The 18,437-nt window shown below is 37.0% G+C and overlaps 1 protein-coding gene across 3 annotated transcripts in view; it reads right to left on the bottom strand.

Annotated features, from left to right (window-relative positions):
- LOC134527337 (PX domain-containing protein kinase-like protein) overlaps nucleotides 1-18,437 on the bottom strand; it is a 160,837-nt gene that overhangs the window by 16,244 nt on the left and 126,156 nt on the right. The window contains exons 10-11 of one of the 3 annotated variants that reach the window (XM_063359922.1): nucleotides 6,309-6,394; nucleotides 3,259-3,311 (exon numbers count right to left, since the gene is read on the bottom strand). In XM_063359922.1, coding sequence (XP_063215992.1) covers nucleotides 6,318-6,394 — 77 coding nt within the window. In that variant the 3' untranslated portion in view covers nucleotides 3,259-3,311; nucleotides 6,309-6,317. Of the gene's footprint in view, nucleotides 1-1,745; nucleotides 3,312-6,308; nucleotides 6,395-18,437 lie in introns of those variants that run through there. The other 2 variants (XR_010074166.1, XM_063359921.1) reach the window with 2 other exon arrangements.

Genomic DNA, 18,437 nt, shown 5'->3' with positions numbered 1-18,437 from the left:
AACCGGTACTCAATTTCAGTGGCTTCAATTAAAACATTACACTTTTCCTAGAACATTAAAAAATGGGACTTCTTTTCTTACCTTGCAGTAATATTAACTCATGGATGCCAGGAAAAAAAAAACCCTCTCATGTGCATTAAATTACATTAATCAATTTGAATCCATAGTATCAAAAATATTTTGCCTCATTAACATACTTTGGACCATACATTTATTTTTACTAAATGATCTACAACAGAAAATGTTTATTCAACTTACACTCTTGTTATCCAGAAATTAATTTCCACATTTAGAGTAAAATTTAAGACTAGAATCACTAATGGAGAAAGTGCAAGTATAAACAACAGTGATTACAAAATAGAGGCGAGCAACATTTTGTCAATCATCTGAATTGTAGACCAAACACCACTACAGTGCAAGGTTTCAACTATGCTGGCTATCTTTCCCCCTCCATGGTTACTTCAGGCTGAAAGTGTCCAAGACAAAATTTACATTGGCAGTTCTCATTTCAACTTGCAAACTGGAAATTTATTCTAAATGCAGTAAATAATTTTCAGAATGATTGCATTTCCTGCTCTGGTAAGCGCCACTGTGTGCAACATACATGCACTTCACCATAGTCCCAGCACGAGAGTCCACACATGGAAGACGTGAACCACTGGTCTTGAGCATGGTTGTAGCACCAGCTTGCACAATCTTTGAGATTTGATGGTGATTCAAGAGAAGAATAGGCCACCTTAATGAAGTTTTAGGTCAAAATAAAATATCTGGGTGTGGTTTTTCTTGACAATTACGTGACAAGAGCATATAGTTAATCTTTGGAAAATTGGTTCAGTATTGTGTTGCATGTTATTGTGAAGGTAAAACAGCTTTGTCAAACAGTGGTCCACCATGGTTTGTAGATAATTACTATATCGTCAACCGTTGAGTTATATCATTTAACATCTAACAACGGAAAGTATAAGTAGATTACCTAGCTAACATGCTAAATAAACTCATTTTATAACAACTTTTCTGTTTTCCTCTCACACCAATATGTTTTACTTCAGGGTACACTTGTACAGGCTAATGTTAGGTTAGCTTAAATTGTGATTCTACCATTTTTATTTCCTGGGAATTAGTAACAGTCTCCACGTTTAAAATCTGCTAATGACTTTAATATGTAAATTGTGATGCTGTTAGTAATGTGAATTTTTTAACAAATCAAAAACAATCCCTTTCTTAGAAAATATAATTTTACAAAATTTAATGCCATATTTATTTTATGATCCTGACAATAATTTAGTTGTTGAGATTCTCCAGCAGTTTTTAAGAAATCAGGAGTTATTGATAAGTACCTTTATACAGCAGTCTTGGCAGGAGAAAAGGAGACTAGAATAAAAATAAACTATTTAAGATGAATATTTCAAGCAAGCTTATTATGCTCAACCATCTTAGACCCAAGGTTTCATGCAACATGAACACAAGTGTGTGTCCACAGCAGGAAGCGCGAGCAGCTAGAACCGAGGCCATACACTCTCCGGAACTAACACCAAGACGTGATACAACTAATGGGCTTATTTGTGATTTTCAATTCTGTCGACTTGAACCCAACAATTTGGATACTTAATACAAATAACTATCACCTACATTGCTAGCTTTTTTCTTTATAAGTGCTGAATACATACGTAAATAATGAAATAGTAATACTAATAAAAAGAAATATGAAAAAAATCAACACCTTCAAAACAATAATACCACAAAAGTTGTTAAATTTATCAAATTTCTTATTATTTCTCACAACAATCACTCAACTATTATTTTAAACAATAAATGTTTAATGTGTGAGAGCATTTTGAAAAATTTACGATTAATTAAAGAAACAACCATGACTTTATAACAATTTCAGGTATGACATGCAGGAGACAGAGAGCTCAAGCTGTAAACACTGCTGGATGAAGTTACCAGCAGACATGCAGGCATCACTCCCAGTGCAGTCCAAAAACACTGCTGCCATTCTGATAGCATTACTGCTCAACAATCAGTGAATCTACGTATGAAGTCACAGAATGGAACACTACCAACCATCTTTTATAATTTATTTTAATTTTAATTCAACATAACTGGTACCCATTTGTGCCGTTATATTTAACAAAAATGTATAACCAATACATGAATAAATATCAGGAAACTTTAAATATTATAAATCTACCGACCAAACAATTTTTTTTTTAAATATTGTAGGATTACCAGAAAACGTTGTTATAACAAATAAGTATAAGTAGATAAATATCTATCCATAAAATATGTGATTTCTTGGTAAATCTGTAGCCCTGAAGACATACATATGAAGTGGTTTTTGCCACACGTCTTCACTGAGGCTTACATTTACATAATATTTTGACAGAGAAAGCAAGTAACACATTATGTATTTAGTTATTTTGTACTACCAATCTTCAATTGTAATTCTCAAACATTAAAATTATATTCTGGCAATTTCATATTAAGATGCTACACAGCTAACAACCAAATTTTTACAATCTTACTGCTTCAAATTAAATAAAACCAAACCAAATAATACATGTACATGCAAACGATGACAAAATCTATGGCTTGAAAAAAATAAGTAGGACATGTTACAATTGAACACAAATGGATAAAACTCTGCATCAGGCTCACTAGCCAGGCTACTCCAGAGGGACACAATGCTATCAGATCACATGCTGATTGGGGCAGTGGAAATAAGCTGGACATCTTGCCAACTTCACAGCAATGCCAGATCTCTTGGCAACTCAAAAATCACACAAACCAAGGATAAAAATATTTTATAAACAATCAATTGTATGACTATATGCATTATTTTTCTGTATCTATCAATACATGGTGTCAGAAAAGCAGAGGGCATACATAGATACTAACAATACAAAAACACATGATATAGCTGATAACTATCATCTAATAACATTCTCTGTTCCTGAAAAACAATTTAAAAAATTAGTATTGGTAACATTCAAAAAACAGCATATACACCATTGGAACAAAATGACCATAAGCAAGACAAAGAGGTTTTGCAAGAAATGTCTTCAACTGAATGGTCACTACCTGAGCAGGAACAGACCTTTGAGCAGAGCTGAGTCACAACAGCACGGCCTGCCTTGGAGGCAGTGAGGAGGGGGAGGAAGGGCGTCAGTGACCGGCAGTCGGGCGGAGGGAGGCCTTGTCGAAGCTGCAAATGGAGCCCAGGAGAGCGTCTCTGCCCGGACTGGAGCCGCTCACGGGCGCGGGCGGTGGGGGTGGTGGGGGGGAGGGGGGCAGCAGCACGCTGGCCAAACCTGCAACATGAAGCACATCACCCCACTATACCTCACCCTCTGTCATCAACACCACAATGTACAAGTTTCTTAGTAGATAAGCATGGCTATCTATAAACACTGCGGCACTCGTAGAGACTTGGCTGCATCACTGAGCCTCGACGGGATCTGTATATAAGAGGAACCCAAAAAAATTTGGATTTTTGTCATAAAAAATTTATTTATTACTTTTTTTTTAATTCCTTCTGACACCTTCAAAGTACAGGGGTAAGTTTGGCGAATATATAGAGGTTGGGGAACGACAGACCACCCCTGAAAGGTCAAATAGTAGTTCACTTGTAAGGCCGTGTGTGCAGGGGCGTTGTCATGATGAAGGAACCAGTCACCTGATCACCAAAGTTCCAGGCGTTTCCTCTGCAAACGTCTTACAATTTCCACATCAAAGTGCTGGTTAACAGTCTGACCAAGGGGAACAAATTCCCAGTGCACAATTCCACAAACATAAATAAAGACAATGATCATCGCCTTAACATTCGGCCTCACTTGTCTTGCTTTTTTTGATCTGGGGAAGTTGGGAATCTTCCACTGGTATGATGCTTGCTCATACCCGTAACACCAACTCTCATCACCTGTAATGACTTTGGTCAAAAAGTTTGGATCATTTAGCGGCAACACGTCTCATTTGCAAATCCTAAGTAAAAATCCGCTGGCATGAGCTCCAACTCACTCCTGTCTCTTCTGAAATTTTGTTGATCGTGAAACAACAATCTTTTTCTTGATTTTTTTGGCTGATTTTTACGTTTTTATTGTTTCGAGATGTCAAAAGATGCCTAGAACAAGCATAGTCTTCAACATTCATCTCACCACGTTTAAAGCCCCTAAACTACTCAAATACTTGTGTGCGACTCATAGTATCCTCGTTGAAAGCCTGTTGAAGAATTTGGTAAGCTTTCGTTGCAAATTTCTCAATCAGGAAACAAAATTTCAAACACATTCTGTGTTCTTTTAAATCTGACATAACAACTTTGCAGACAAAACACGAGAACAGTAAGAGGAAAACAATACTACGATCAAACGTTAAACTACAAACTGACGCTGTCTGGGCAGCTGTTTAGGGAAGGTATTAACTAACCCCATCTAGCGGGAGAACTTTTTACTACGTCTACCAATGGCAGTACGCTCTCGGTTCAGTTTTTTGGGACCCCCATGTATTTCCTAAAGCAAATGCAAGGATATTGCACTTCAAAATCAAACCATGTTATAATTTTCTCCAAACCTTTCACACTAACATTATTTCAAATAATTAAAATTGATTTCATAATGAAATAAAACATAATTGAAGACACTCAGTTATGATGATATGTATTTTGCGTAAAATGGAAAATTAACTTTACGTGCCCATTGATACAACTTATGCTTTTCTCCGCGAAAAAATAAGACATTTTCGTGATAAAGAGACGTGTAGTTTTTTTTTGGAAGACGTGTTTATCACAAAACTATTTAATTTTTTTTGTAATTGTAAAACTTATCTTCTAACATTGAGCCACTGAAAATGGACCTCACACTGGCCACTTGCTAAACAAATAACAATTACTTGTTTGTTCTTTTGTTAAAATTATTGATCACACTGTTTTATTTGGGAAAAATCTGACTGAAAATTATTATTTTTTTTTTGTTACATGCCTACGAACAGCTGGAAAACTTTTGAGGAGGGCACAACATACACAAAGGACATGACAGTCACTATAGTACATGTACATCAAGTTCACACCTCAAAATTTGCATCAATACTCCCCCAGGCAGGTAATCCCATTAGGGCATAGTCCTGGTTAGGAGAAAGATGGGTCTTTTACATGCCAGACACTGTTACCAGATCCTAACATGGGTTCCTAGAACCGGGAAATAGATTCGCCATTTCCAATCGCGGCATGTTACTGGAGAGCGCCCGGCTAGGTCGAGAGGTTGAGGAGACCCATCCCAACTTCGGCCCCACCGAAACACCCCCAGCTCCACCGTCCACCCCCAGACCTCCAACAGAGCCAGCCCCCTCTGAAGGATCTGAGTAGCAATGACACGGAACCATACCTCTCACATCCCTGGGACCCCTCGGTCACCCAGTTACTCGTGATCCAGCTGAGGCCTATCCAACCTCTACTAGCTCAGCAGGCTAGTACCCGAGCTTAAGTAGCTCAACACTTCCACTCGTCAACAGGGCGGGGATCCTTCGGCGTGTTCTCCAAGCATAGGAGGACCACTACCACCACGTTTCCTACTCCAATCCTGATCCTGAGCCATTAGAGGAAATCTCAGCAGGGAACTATCACAGTAAAGGATCAGTCCCATGGCACCCTTCATCTTCAGGTATAGTGCTTTCCCAAGCAGCCTCATAGCGGGAGAGCACCCCCAGATCCGGACTTGGATGTCCTTGGGTACTTCAATATCAGCATATCCCCCGCCAGAAGGTTACAGCTTTGCCAGAACCTGGGTAGGTATGGTAACACCAAACCAAGGATTGCCTTAATTACCATCCCTTAGACTATCCACCGCCCGAAGGTTACAACTTTGCCAGAGCCCGGGTACCCGGACAGGGAGCGATACCCCGCCACGCTACCGCCCTTCGCTATTCCATATGCATCCTGGATTCTTCACGTTGAATCCAATGCTTTGAGACACCACCTCACTATAGTACAATAAAACATCAAGGGCAATTACATACAAAACAAACATGATGAACAAAGGATTACATGATTATGATAGAAAAAGCACAAATACATAGCCATAGGAAATAAAAAACAATTTATATGTGGACACATGATTATTTTTAAGTTTGAAAACCATACAAATATATATATTTTTATTATAATTATTTATGTAGTAAGAATTTATTAATAATTACTTTTATACTTAAATTGTTATTTAGTAAAAGTTTAATATTATCATTTATATTCACATGTCTGATTAGCCTATATATCATATCATTGTCTTTTTTATGTTACATGATATTTATTGGTTGCTTACCGATTAAGGCTAAGTAAGATCCATAGTTTTGCAGTCCCCTGGGAAATTATTTCTCACATGAATAGCATGTAGGAAAAAAAAAACATCTGGAAAAAAGTTATCATAATTATTTTTTATTAATTTTAATTAAGAAATTGTTAAAACTATATTAGGTAATTAGAAGAACCGTGCGCAGCTTTTACTTTGCACACAACTTAAATTAAGTATCCTGAACAATTCTTTCAATCTTAAATGTTTACATAACATACAGAATTTAAATAAAATGAGTTTAAAACTTGTGATTTAACAGACACGCATAGCTCAAGAACAGAACAAATTACATGTGATTTCAGCATTTCGCCGCTAGATGTCCGGCACAAATATCGACGATGAGTTTCGAGTTCACCCAGTAGATGCCTCGACTATTGCAGAGTTCTGGCAGGAATAATATTACCTTGAAACGACCAACTGATGAACTGGTATCAGTGACAGTGAGTTCATGTGGTTTGAAGAGGAATCTCAGCAGAACACTGAAAGAATTCAATCCATGCCAAACTGAGTACATCACACGAAGAAAGTGGTGTAACTTTGTTGTTTGGACAACAAAAGGCATTTCAATAGAAAGAATTGTGAGAGATGATTGTTCCTTATCTTTGAAAGATTTGTGCAATGGGAGTGCATGACTTGATGTAAGTTTTTGGACAGGTGTTTCCGTACCATGTGCGTCTCTGCCTGAGGACGGAAGCAGATAGCAGTTCTCCGAAACGTTGCTTGTTTCTGTTTTGGTAAAACTATTGTGTTTGTTTCATCTTTTTGTTTTGTCGTGTTTTTGTCTCGTTTCAACTGTTGTGCTGAATTATTTTGGGTTCAATATTTTTGTGCTGTCATCATTTGTGGGGGTTTTTTATCGTTCTATTCTGTTTTGGAAAACCATTGTGTTTGTTTCGTCTTTTCGTTTTGTCGGGTTTTTGTTTCATTTCAACCGCTGTGCTGAATTTTTTTTGGGTTCAATATTTCTGTCTCGTCATAATTTGTGGGTTTTTTTTCGTTCTCTTAGTACATTTTTCTTTGTTTTTCTTTGTTTTGTTGACCATATTCCTGTTACGAAATATTTTGTGGTGTTTATATCCTTGCTGACAACAGCAATTTTTTGCTTAATTTTGTGTTTTTTGTCTTTTTGGGGTTTTATTTATTTATTTCTTTATTTTTTATTTTTTATTTTTTAGTTTTTCTTTAACAGAAAAAGTTCTTAGCAATGGCGTATATCCAAAAACTTACATAAAGTCATGATTGTTTCTGGCTTGAGAAAATTGAGTCAAAATTGGTGCGGTTTTGTAACAACTGCTTGTTGCCAGAGCTTGCTGATCCATGTCGTCCCCAGGGGATAGCCAATTTGCAAGCCATGTATTATTATTCAGGAATAGGAAAGTCGTTCAAAGAAATACAAAATTTCAGCTGTTTGAATCATGAGACACAGGTATTGTGTGACTGATGAGGACATAAGGTTTCTTTCTTTCTTTTTTAATTTTTATGCAGTAACCTTATATATCTTATAAAAAATAAAATTCAAAAATTTTCTTACTATTCATACCAATATAAGTAATACTTACACCAGTATTTATGTTGCAATAATAAATTACTACATGATAGCTTAGTTTTGGATATTTTAATAACAGTTTTTATTACAATAACTGTTCTAACGCATGTCAGGAACAGTGAGTAACTAACATTGATATTGAACCTCATTCATTATAAAAAAAGACAGTGTCATCGAAAACCACAAGATTCAGGTCCGCTAGAAAAGCAAACCAAAAAATATTTGAGTTCTATCCTCATATATACGAGGGGGAACCCAAAAAAAATTGGCTGTCTGTAAAGTCGGTTTTACGGACGATAGTTTAACGTGACAATGTCATAACAAAACATTGATGAAATGATTGATCCAAAAGAAAATTAAATATCCAATTCGGCCTGAGACTGAGCCGTAATGAGTTTTTGCAACCAAACCATTTAGGCATTAAAAATATGTTAATCTTTGAGGAATCTTTTTTACTATTTCTATCTTTTGTATGATAAAATCTACCTCTGCATACTTTTATGAATAAAATTGAATAATTTTTATTGAACTATCACTATTTTGTATGGATACAAAGAAGGAGTGAAACGAAATCTACAATTTAATTGATAAATTTACTTTTATTTGCACTCATTAATTAAAATATGTTTATTACTTTTGTAGTGCCGCGCGCGCCGTATTTATTTTTACAAGTACAAAAATGAAGGTATTGCGGCGGCGGGGCTTCGATCCGTCAACCTTTGGATTGGTAGTCAGCGATGCTAACCGCACGGCCACGAGGCCATCTTGGAAATAGTAATTTCAGATGTTGTATATATGCTTATAAAAATTTTGTTTTGTGTTGTGGAAGTTTTAAAAACGTATGTAGTCCGCCATGTTTATTTCTTATAGTGGTAGGGGGTAAATTTAAAATATATTGTCCGCTGCTAGTCGGCCGCCATGTTTATATTAACTTCAAGATCATCGAGAATGTTTTATGCTTTTTCGCAACTACAAATTTAACGACGAAGTTTGTTCGTCGTGAAATTAAACGTAGAATTTAATAAAAATGCCCTTACAGTTAATAAAATAAGTATTAGTAAGTTTAAGAAAGAATTTTGGCTTTAATCTCCAACCCAGACGCTTGTGGTGCGCTGGGGCAGAGATTAAAATTCGTCGAGAATATTTTAGGTTTTTATGTCTTCCAGTGCTCAAAATGAAATGCAATTGTGGCCCCGGGCACGAAATTTTATTTATAATTCATTAATAATAACGCCCCTTGCGATAAACAAAGGAAAATATGTATTAACAAGTGCCTGGTAGCCGCGGAAGACAATGAGCGTAACGGGACACATCGTAGTGGGACAATGTGCATTACGGGACACTTTTTCGTGCGTGCAGCCGGCGTTCATCGATTTATGAGACGTTGTCACGTCAAAAAACCGGACTGAGAGTACGCTGCCATTCCTAAACGTAGTAGAGAGTTCTCCCGCTAGATGGGGTTAGTAGCTACCTTCACTTAACAGCTGCCCAGATGGCATTAGTTTGTAGGTTAACGTTCAATCATAGTATTGTTTTATTCTTAAAGTTCTCATGTGCCGCCTGCAAAGTCGTTATGACAGATTCAAAAGAACACAGAATGTGTTTGAAATTTTGTTTCCTTATTAAAAAATCGGCCATGGAAGCTCACCAAATGCTTCGACAGGCTTTCAAGGAGGATACTAAGAGCTGCACACAAGTTTTATCGAGTTGTTTGGGCACTTTAAACATGGTGAGATGAGTGTTAAAAACTATGCTTGTTCTGGGTACCTTTCAACATCTCGAAACGATGAAAATATTGTAAAAACTCGCCAAATCCGCCAAAAAATCAACAAGAATCGTCATTTCACGATTGACGAAATTTCAGAAGAGGCAAGAATGAGTTGGAGCTCATGCCAGCAGATTTTGACTTAGGATTTGCAAATGATATGAGTTACCATTTAATTGGTTCGCCTTCTCAAACAGGACCAAAAAAAATTTGATTGTATTTAAGCCAAAACTTGAAAAAAGAGATGGAAAGAGAACCAAAATTTTTTAAAAACAGTCAATATAGGTGATAAGAGTTGGTGTTACAGTAATGACCCAACTCCTCCAGACCAAAAAAAGCAAGACAAATAAGGTTGAATGCTAAGACAATGATCATTGTCTTTTTTGATGTTTGTGGAATTGTGTACTGGGAATATTTTCCTTGGCCAAACTGTTAACCAGCACTTTTCTTTGGAAGTTTTAAGACGTTTGCGGAGGAAACACCTGGAAAATAGGCAATTAGGTAACTGGTCCCTTCATCACGACAACGCCCCCACACATATGGCCTTGCGAGTGAACCACTATTTGGCCTCTCATGTCTGTCGTTCCCCACCCTCTGTATTCGCCACCTAGCCCCGTGCGACTTTTTCTTGTTCCCCAGAATGAAGAAAAATCTAAAAGGGAAGCGTTTTGATGATGTGGAGACAGTAAAAACAGCTTCGCAAAGGGCACTGGACGATATCAAAGTTGAAAGGCTCAAGAGATTCTTCAAACAGTGGGAAAAAACCTTGACAAGTGCATCGCTTCTGATGGAGAGTACTTTGAAGGTGACTGATGTAATTTTGTAAAAAAAGGTAATAAATAAATTTTTATGACAAAAATCATTTTTTTGGTTCCCCTTGTAATACTTACTTACATAATAAATTTAAACAACTAAAATTAGTACAATAAGTTGAAATGTATTGTGAACAGATATTAAGGTATACAAAAATGTCTCTGGTAGTATAAAAAGTTTGCCTGTATATATAGTTTCACAGAAAAATATCAATCCTTATCAAATAACACATAACACCGCTTTACAACCAAGTCACATTATTAGATGTTCATCTTTATAGCGGGGACAAATTATGTAAAGCAAGAAAACCTGTAGAAGCGCAAAGCATTTATACTTCATAATAAACAACAAGTTCCTAAATACAATAAATGGGAAAAAATAATTAAGTACAATTAATTAAATTTATTTGGAAGTTGGTTGTTTTTTTTTAAATATGTTGTTTATTTTTCAATTTTTAGTGATGGGTAGACCTTGTAAGACGACTAGTTGAAACTGAGGATGAAAGACAGAAACGCTTAGAAAAAAGAGAAACAGAAATATTTAAATATATAAGAATAGATTGTCAGATGTGAGAGTTTATTTGTTAAATAAATAAAGAAACAAATTCAAGAAGATCGAGACCATTGCCTTACCATGATAGTGATAATCTAACAAATGCAGATGTTGAATGCTGTGTCACTGACTTAGTTTAATTCACAGGCGACTGGCCAGCGAAACAGAGGAAGAATAATGTCCTCATTGGCTGTGTCAAATTCGCGAACGTTTTTCTAATGAGTCAGAGAAAGAACGTGCACATAGTTTAAATTTGATTCATGAGAGGCTAGCCAATGAATCTGATGAACAGCGATCACAGCAATTAAGCGTATTACGTAATTATTCCTCACAGAGGGTGCTAGAATGAAACTTCAGATGAAAGGAACAGTCGATTAAATAATTTAAGACAAGCAGCATACCATTCAAGAAATATATTAGGAGTTGAACAATTTTGAATAGCCAATAAAGTTTTTTGCAGATGTACCATGTGCCGTATGCAAAAAATTACTTAATCCGCAACAGTGTGTCAATTGGCCTCCATAATTAGTTTCAGTCAATAGAAGATGCTAAAATACTATTAAAAACGTAAAGTTCCGCCTCAAGCTTATTGTAATAAAATGGAAGTTGCTACTGTACCACATCAATTAGCCACAAGTATTACTTACACAAAAATTTGTGGAGGTTACATCCTAACTGGAGTTGCTGTCCGACATGTATTTGGAAAGACTCTTCATTCCGTATTTTTACTTCCTATCTAGATTGGACAGAAACTTCAATAAGAAAGACACAAGTGGTGCCATATAAATTGGCTAGTCATTGAAAAAATGTCAAAAGTTTCCTACGAGAATTTGAGAATTATCCATTTACGTCTAAAGGAATTTAAAAAAGAGAAATAATTTGGCGGTGTTAACATCTTACTCTTTGGTGACATTATGAAACTACCACCTGTCAAAGGTTACTGGTGTTTTTACAATCATATAGTTTTGCAAGAAGAAATTTATTGGTGGAATCAGTTTTCATTTTGCAAGATGACAATAAGTACGCGCCAAAGAAACAATAGTGAATTCATCAATATGTTAATTAATTTGTGAGTTGATGAATTAACTACTAATCAGATGCCATTGCTATGTGAACATAGCAGAATATCTTTAACAGGGGAGTTTTCTGACAGAGTTGCAGTTCAAATTTATCCCACTGTGAAACAAGTGGATGCTTACAACGATACAATGCCATCAGCAAATACGAACACATGTAGAGTTTACACCATAAACGCTGTATGGAAATTATGGAAAGACACCACCAAGCATTGTCGTTCCAAAAGATGTCAATAACTGTGGAGGTTTTTTTATCAACACTGTAGTTAGCTGAAGAATTCCAGGTCATGCTAAGACAAACTATATTTATCTCAGGCCGGCTTGTAAATGGAGCAATAGGGATCATCAAAAAATTTAGTGTCCTGCTCTTAGGAGAGAAAAAATCGAAGGCAAATTACCTGAATGTGTATGAATAAAATTTAAGATGATACAATTGGAAGCAGAATGAAATATGAAGATGCCTTGGTTGAAGTAACTCTTTTTGTTGCAACATTTCAGGCGACTAAAAGATATGCAGATGTTGAGCGCCAAATGTTACCTTTGATTCTAAGCTAGCAGTCACAGTGCAAACGTTACAGGGCACTACACTTAAAGCTGTAATAGACCTAAGAAACCAAAATTTTGCTAAAGGCCAGATCAGGGTGTCTACCAGATCTAGTAAATGAAATTCCCTGATTTTTCCAGGTTTTCTAGGTCTAAAACTAATTTTTCCAGGTTTTCTTTAACACAATTACGACATGCCACGAAACTGAAAAACTGCATAACAGTACATTGACGGGTTTCAAATTAAGTATTTCAACTCACTTAAATTAGTAAAAAAATTACCTTCTTTCAGACGTGGCCAAAGTGACTCAATTGAAGGCAAATAAAACATGCTGCTACAAATATTTCACAAACTTACTTTTGCAAAAACATTAGTAAAATGAAGCTTCCATCAATTTTGCAGTGACTCAACTTTTGCATCTATTGCACTTGCTTCAGAACGAGCCAAATCCAACACTCGAGACTTCTTCAACTGCAATGCCTTGATCTCCTCTTCAACTCTTCTTTTTTCTGCCTTCTTCTTGTCTGTAGCTTCCTTTTCTTTTTGTTTTGTTTGCAGGGCTTCCTTATGCCTACAACTAGCATTTCTTACATACTCTAACATGGACTTGGTGATATCAACATGCTCTACACCTCCAGAACGTTCAACAAAGTCGTACACTTGTCTTTGTGCAATCAGTGTTTCTTCCTGCATGTTTTCAGTCAGCAGATTAGAATTCACTGAAAATCCTTTTTCCAATTATGCATTTCCATGGGATAGTACCAACACCAGCCTCACAAACTTTAGAAGGCCTGTTTTGGCAGCTACTGTAAGTGCCTTAAGAATGAGCATCCACAAGTGATCAAGGCGCCCGTCTTCTCGAGAAAAAGACGAGAACAGTGCTTCAGTATCTTGCGAGGAACATACCAACTCATATGATCGCTCAATGTTATCAGCTTCTTGTCCTGATAGCCACCTGTTTTGAAGACAACATTCTAAACTGTACTTCACACGCTGTTTCCTTGCACCCGAATTTAAAGCCATAGATGGACATAAGCAGGAAATTCTCATGGTAAGTTTGTACTTCAGGGGACTTTTGTCTTGAAGTTTTTTTACCATAACCTTTAGACAAGTCCTAACATCATTTTTCAGTAACAGGACAGACTTTTCTGGTACTTTATCTTTCTTGATGGCATGGCGTAATGCATAACCCAACTTGATATTGTTAGCAGTCAACAGACTTTCCTGGTTATCTACATGCAATCGAGATACATTGCGTTTCTACCTAAAGCTCTTCAGTACCTCTGGTTTCACAAACTTTCCTGCCAAAGCTAATAAACGGTCTACCAGTGAATCATAGAGAAAAGGTGCCATAGGTGCTTCACTTTGGAACATTGTAAGAAACAATTCCAGCTCTGATGCCAAAGAGTGGAAGAATGTCAATTTTACATCTAGAAGATTATCTTCAAGAGCACTTTTCACTACATGGAAAGAGACAGATGAAATAGAAACTTCACTAACAAATTTCTTTAGATGGGGTAACGTTTTCATGGCACGCTCAGCAACTGCAGTATTTTCTAACCATCTGATTGCACAAAATTTCTTGGGAAAAAGTTCTCATCCAGTTATTATAATGTAATCTGCCCTCCTTGCAGGTACATGCTTAAACAAATAGTAACTGTGCCTCTAAAAACTAACAACGTCCCATTGTGTAGCAGAAATTCCAGTTTTTAAAGCACCATGAACCGTATGAAACCCACAGCTACCAATTTCTAGCAATGATGGCGAATCTTCACGAAAAGTGTCTGTGATATGTATTTTCAAAATTAAAAACAAAAATGCCCAGTTTACGTTGGGGCCATCCATAGATACCTGCAGAATATTTCGAATGTCAACAGAGAGAGCTCCCAAAAATGCTTGCAGTAAACACTGAGATGTTGTATGCCCCAAGAACATTGATGTTAATTAAGCTGAAACTACTTGGTCTTATCAGAGCGCGGGAAGCACATGCCCCAGCACGTCACGTCAGCACGATAACAAACCAGCTTGAACCAGTTTGTATCACGTGATTTGATGCCAATTCCGAATCCAATGGTAAACAAAAGAAAATGGACGTGGGAACTGTTATTTGCCATTCAAAAATAAAAACAGAAGGGGATATACACTTGATGCTACGTCAATGCAAAATGACCAATAAACAAAAAACGTATTGCCAACTACAACCTACCAAACAAAAATTCCCTGATTTTTCCAGGTTTTCCAGGGTTGGCAGATACCCTGCCAGATATATGTAGCGCTCAGTCATGTGAAAACCTTGGGAGAAATAGCATGGTCTGATTTATAATTAAATAAATTCACACAACACAAGAGCATTGACTGAAATGAAATGATTGCGAAGTCTAACTTTGTCCTGTAATTGACATTAAATACTAACAAAGTAACCTTTTTACTTATAAGATATATTGAAAATTTCATAATTCACACTCATCAAATCAATCCACCGTATTTAAGCTGTTATTTTTTGCTAAAGAGTTCTGATGGTTTTAAATTAGTTCTACAGTAAGGTACCTATAGTATTGACATAATATAATCCATAATAACTCAATCTACACATTCGTGCTGTTTGTCGTTAACCTTCGTAGTCTAAGATCAGTCAAGTCCTACACGTCCTTGACCATAGTTAGGTACCCACCTTGTTTTGGGATTGTCATAAACCCCAATCACTTTAAATATAATACTTGATTATGAGGTGTTCCCTGGTGTATCTTCGAAGTACAAGGTCCAATAATAATGAAATTAAAATGGGACCACCTTGGAGCTATATTGAACCCAACGCAAAAAGAATCATTAAAATCCTTTCATAGATGAATAATTTATGCCCAAACATACATAAAAAACATATATACAGACAAATTGAAAACCCTGACATTGTTTTGAAGTTGGTTCAAAATTGCCATTTTATTGAGACGTATTAAAACTCCTTTACAAAATAAAATGATTAAAATATTATTTTACATGCATTAATTTAACTCAAATATACTAAATTGTATAAACTTAATATATTTAAAGTATTTGCTAAACAAATTTAATTCACTAACTTCTCAACTTGGCCATCAAGGTCACGAGAAACGCACATCACGCAGGCTTGCTGCGACAGGAGCAAGGTCACAGGACGGTCCACACTCCGCCTACGCAACAATGGCGATTCAAGTAACTGCGCTAGACGTTTCAAAATTATACCACCTTAAAGCTTATGGAACAGGCAAAAACTTTTACAAAGATGATTTTCATGTTGGGCCCTTCATTTGCATGTAAATGATAAATTTATTTCAGGACTGATTAAAACAATCATCATTAATAAATTTATTGATTTGTATTTCAAATTGAGTATTCAACTTTGAAATAATTTTTGGATGGCCTTAATGAAAGTCTACGGTAGAAACTGCGATTACGGGAAACATTTTAATGGATGGCTGTAAGATGCTGTCATAAAGGACTTTACTGCATGTTTTCAATATAATGCACAAGGTATACAGTGGTACACTTTTTGTTATTAAGCATAGTAGACTCTAACATTGTTCAAAAATTCAGCCTTGGACAAATATTTTCAAGGTTTGTGCCTCTTTTGGTCTTTGTTTCTTGTACTAGTTGAGGGTCAAAGCAGAGTGACTAGTCTGGGTGCTTTGGGGAAGGAAGAAGGGACACAGAAAGAGCAAGTGGAAAGCTAACTTCTCTCCGAGGTCTGCAATCTACACCCTTCCCCCATCCCCCTCTTTCCGACCCATCGTAAACATGACACCCCACTGGGTGACATGAAATTCTAGGAAAAACCTCCCCTTGCTTTTTCAAAACCGAACCACTCCAGCGCTCAACTGTACAGCTAGTACTATCTGCTGAGGACGTAGGGAACTATGTGTGTTGTGTTCTTTTCTTTTCGTGCTCAAAAGAAACTCATGACCTTAGCCTTAAAGGGAGGGACTTTCAAAGGAGTAGTTTCAAGTAAATAATTACAGTTCTATTTATACTTATATTTATACTTATATTTATACTTATCATAAATAACACTGAATCTAATCTTTGTATTTTGGTTGACACAGAACCAAGAAGGAATTGTAAATTTACAGCATTATCAGTGAAATTTTTTTTGGGTTATGATTAAGATTACCTAATTTATTTTTAATTTTATCAGACTGTCACTATCAGTTTTAATAAGGAACTATCTAACCAAAACTAAATACAGACGAACAATGGAATCTATATTAAATGCATTATGTGCAATATATTTAAAGAGACCAAGGTTCAATTGTGCCACTAACTGCGCCGGTCAGCTGCCACATTTTCCCTCACCACTTTACTTTCCTCACCACTTTACTTTCCCCATGATGCCTTGGCAGTGCCTTCTCGTTTATACTGTATGCATGCACATAGACTGTAATTCTGAACACTTACTCCACCATGAGCTCATCTTGATTGTGTGTCTCTCGCTCCCGTCAGCTTGCCTCGAAGCCCAGAGCAGTTAGGTATCGGTGGGGCTCTGCACCTTTTATCATGCACTCATATCCCTTACAGCAAGCTAGAGCATGCAAGACCTTGCCTGTCAAGCCGAGTCCGCGATGGGCATTCGAACAATGTCAGCTTGCCTAGCATGGCACCAGCACTTTCTCTACGGCCTCCTCCTGATCTTTTTTCTGATGTTCTAAGAAAATGAGGCTGTGCTAAAACCAATCCCCCTCTCTGGTCTCCTTGTCATCCACTTTAGACGAGCATCCAGGTCATAACCTTCCCCTTTCCCCCCCTCCTCTCGGGATGACTCGAGCCATGCCAGCCCCAGTCGCACTGCTTCCGTGCCCAACCTGTGGGCAACTTTAGGAACTAAACGTAGAATCCTTGTACATCTGGTCTTTCGCCACCAAGGAGAGCTACCTTATTGACTCTCTTCCTCTGGCCTTGTGCTTACTCCGGAAATCTGCGCGTCATCTGCTGGCACTGACGACAACTATATGACTGTGCTCTCACGAGTCCCTAGTTTTGCCGCATGGGCCAGTCGGACCCCCCTTTTCAGCTTTGCCACATCTTTTTCTTGACCACCACAAAGTGCCTTCTTTAACTAGGTGTGGTAACCCTCCCTCAGAGACTGTCAATCCCGGGTCGGTTTCATTCTCTCTCCACTTCTTGAGTTTCTCTCCTCGGAAGTTTGGCTGGAAAAAAAAATGTTTATTTTGGCATGTAGTTGCATAATAACTGCATTTTTTCTCTCGGCATGTTGTGTGTTAGTTACTTATCTTTTTCCTGTTCAATTTTGTTTGTATTTCCAAATTTCCCTGCTACCCAGAATACCGTAAAGACAGTGCTATCCACCATAGTCGGTAAGTAATACTTACTTTCATCTTTGGTGGTCCTTTTTGATCTTGTTTTACCTATTCAAACGTTTAGTTTTCTCTTTTACTCACTATGTACACAATCTTTTTCACTGCAAAGTATGGGTTTCAACTGTACCCCTGGCCTCACTTTTCTGATGGGTCAATCGCTAAATTCTCTGTCCTGACATAGCTCTCTGAAGGCCACGATTCCAGGGCCTTTTACACCCAGGCTCATCTTCTGCCCTCACCACCATGCAATCAGCTTTATCACATCACAGCTGGCAGGTAGATAAGACTTTACGACATGTACATCAAAATGTAAGGCCAGTTATTATCTTGCTCTCAATCGCAATCATCTAATGTTATATGGACATAGTACTCCCAAAATGTAAAAAACCATTACCAAGAACATTTTCAAAGTTTAAAAGAAAAACTCTAATTAAAATTGAAATTGTAATTGGCTA

This window comes from Bacillus rossius, chromosome 1, assembly GCF_032445375.1.
Source record: "Bacillus rossius redtenbacheri isolate Brsri chromosome 1, Brsri_v3, whole genome shotgun sequence".
NCBI lineage: Eukaryota > Metazoa > Arthropoda > Insecta > Phasmatodea > Bacillidae > Bacillus > Bacillus rossius.
The sequence above is the reverse complement of the archived record's forward strand: the minus strand, read 5'-3'. Positions and strand labels throughout refer to the sequence as shown.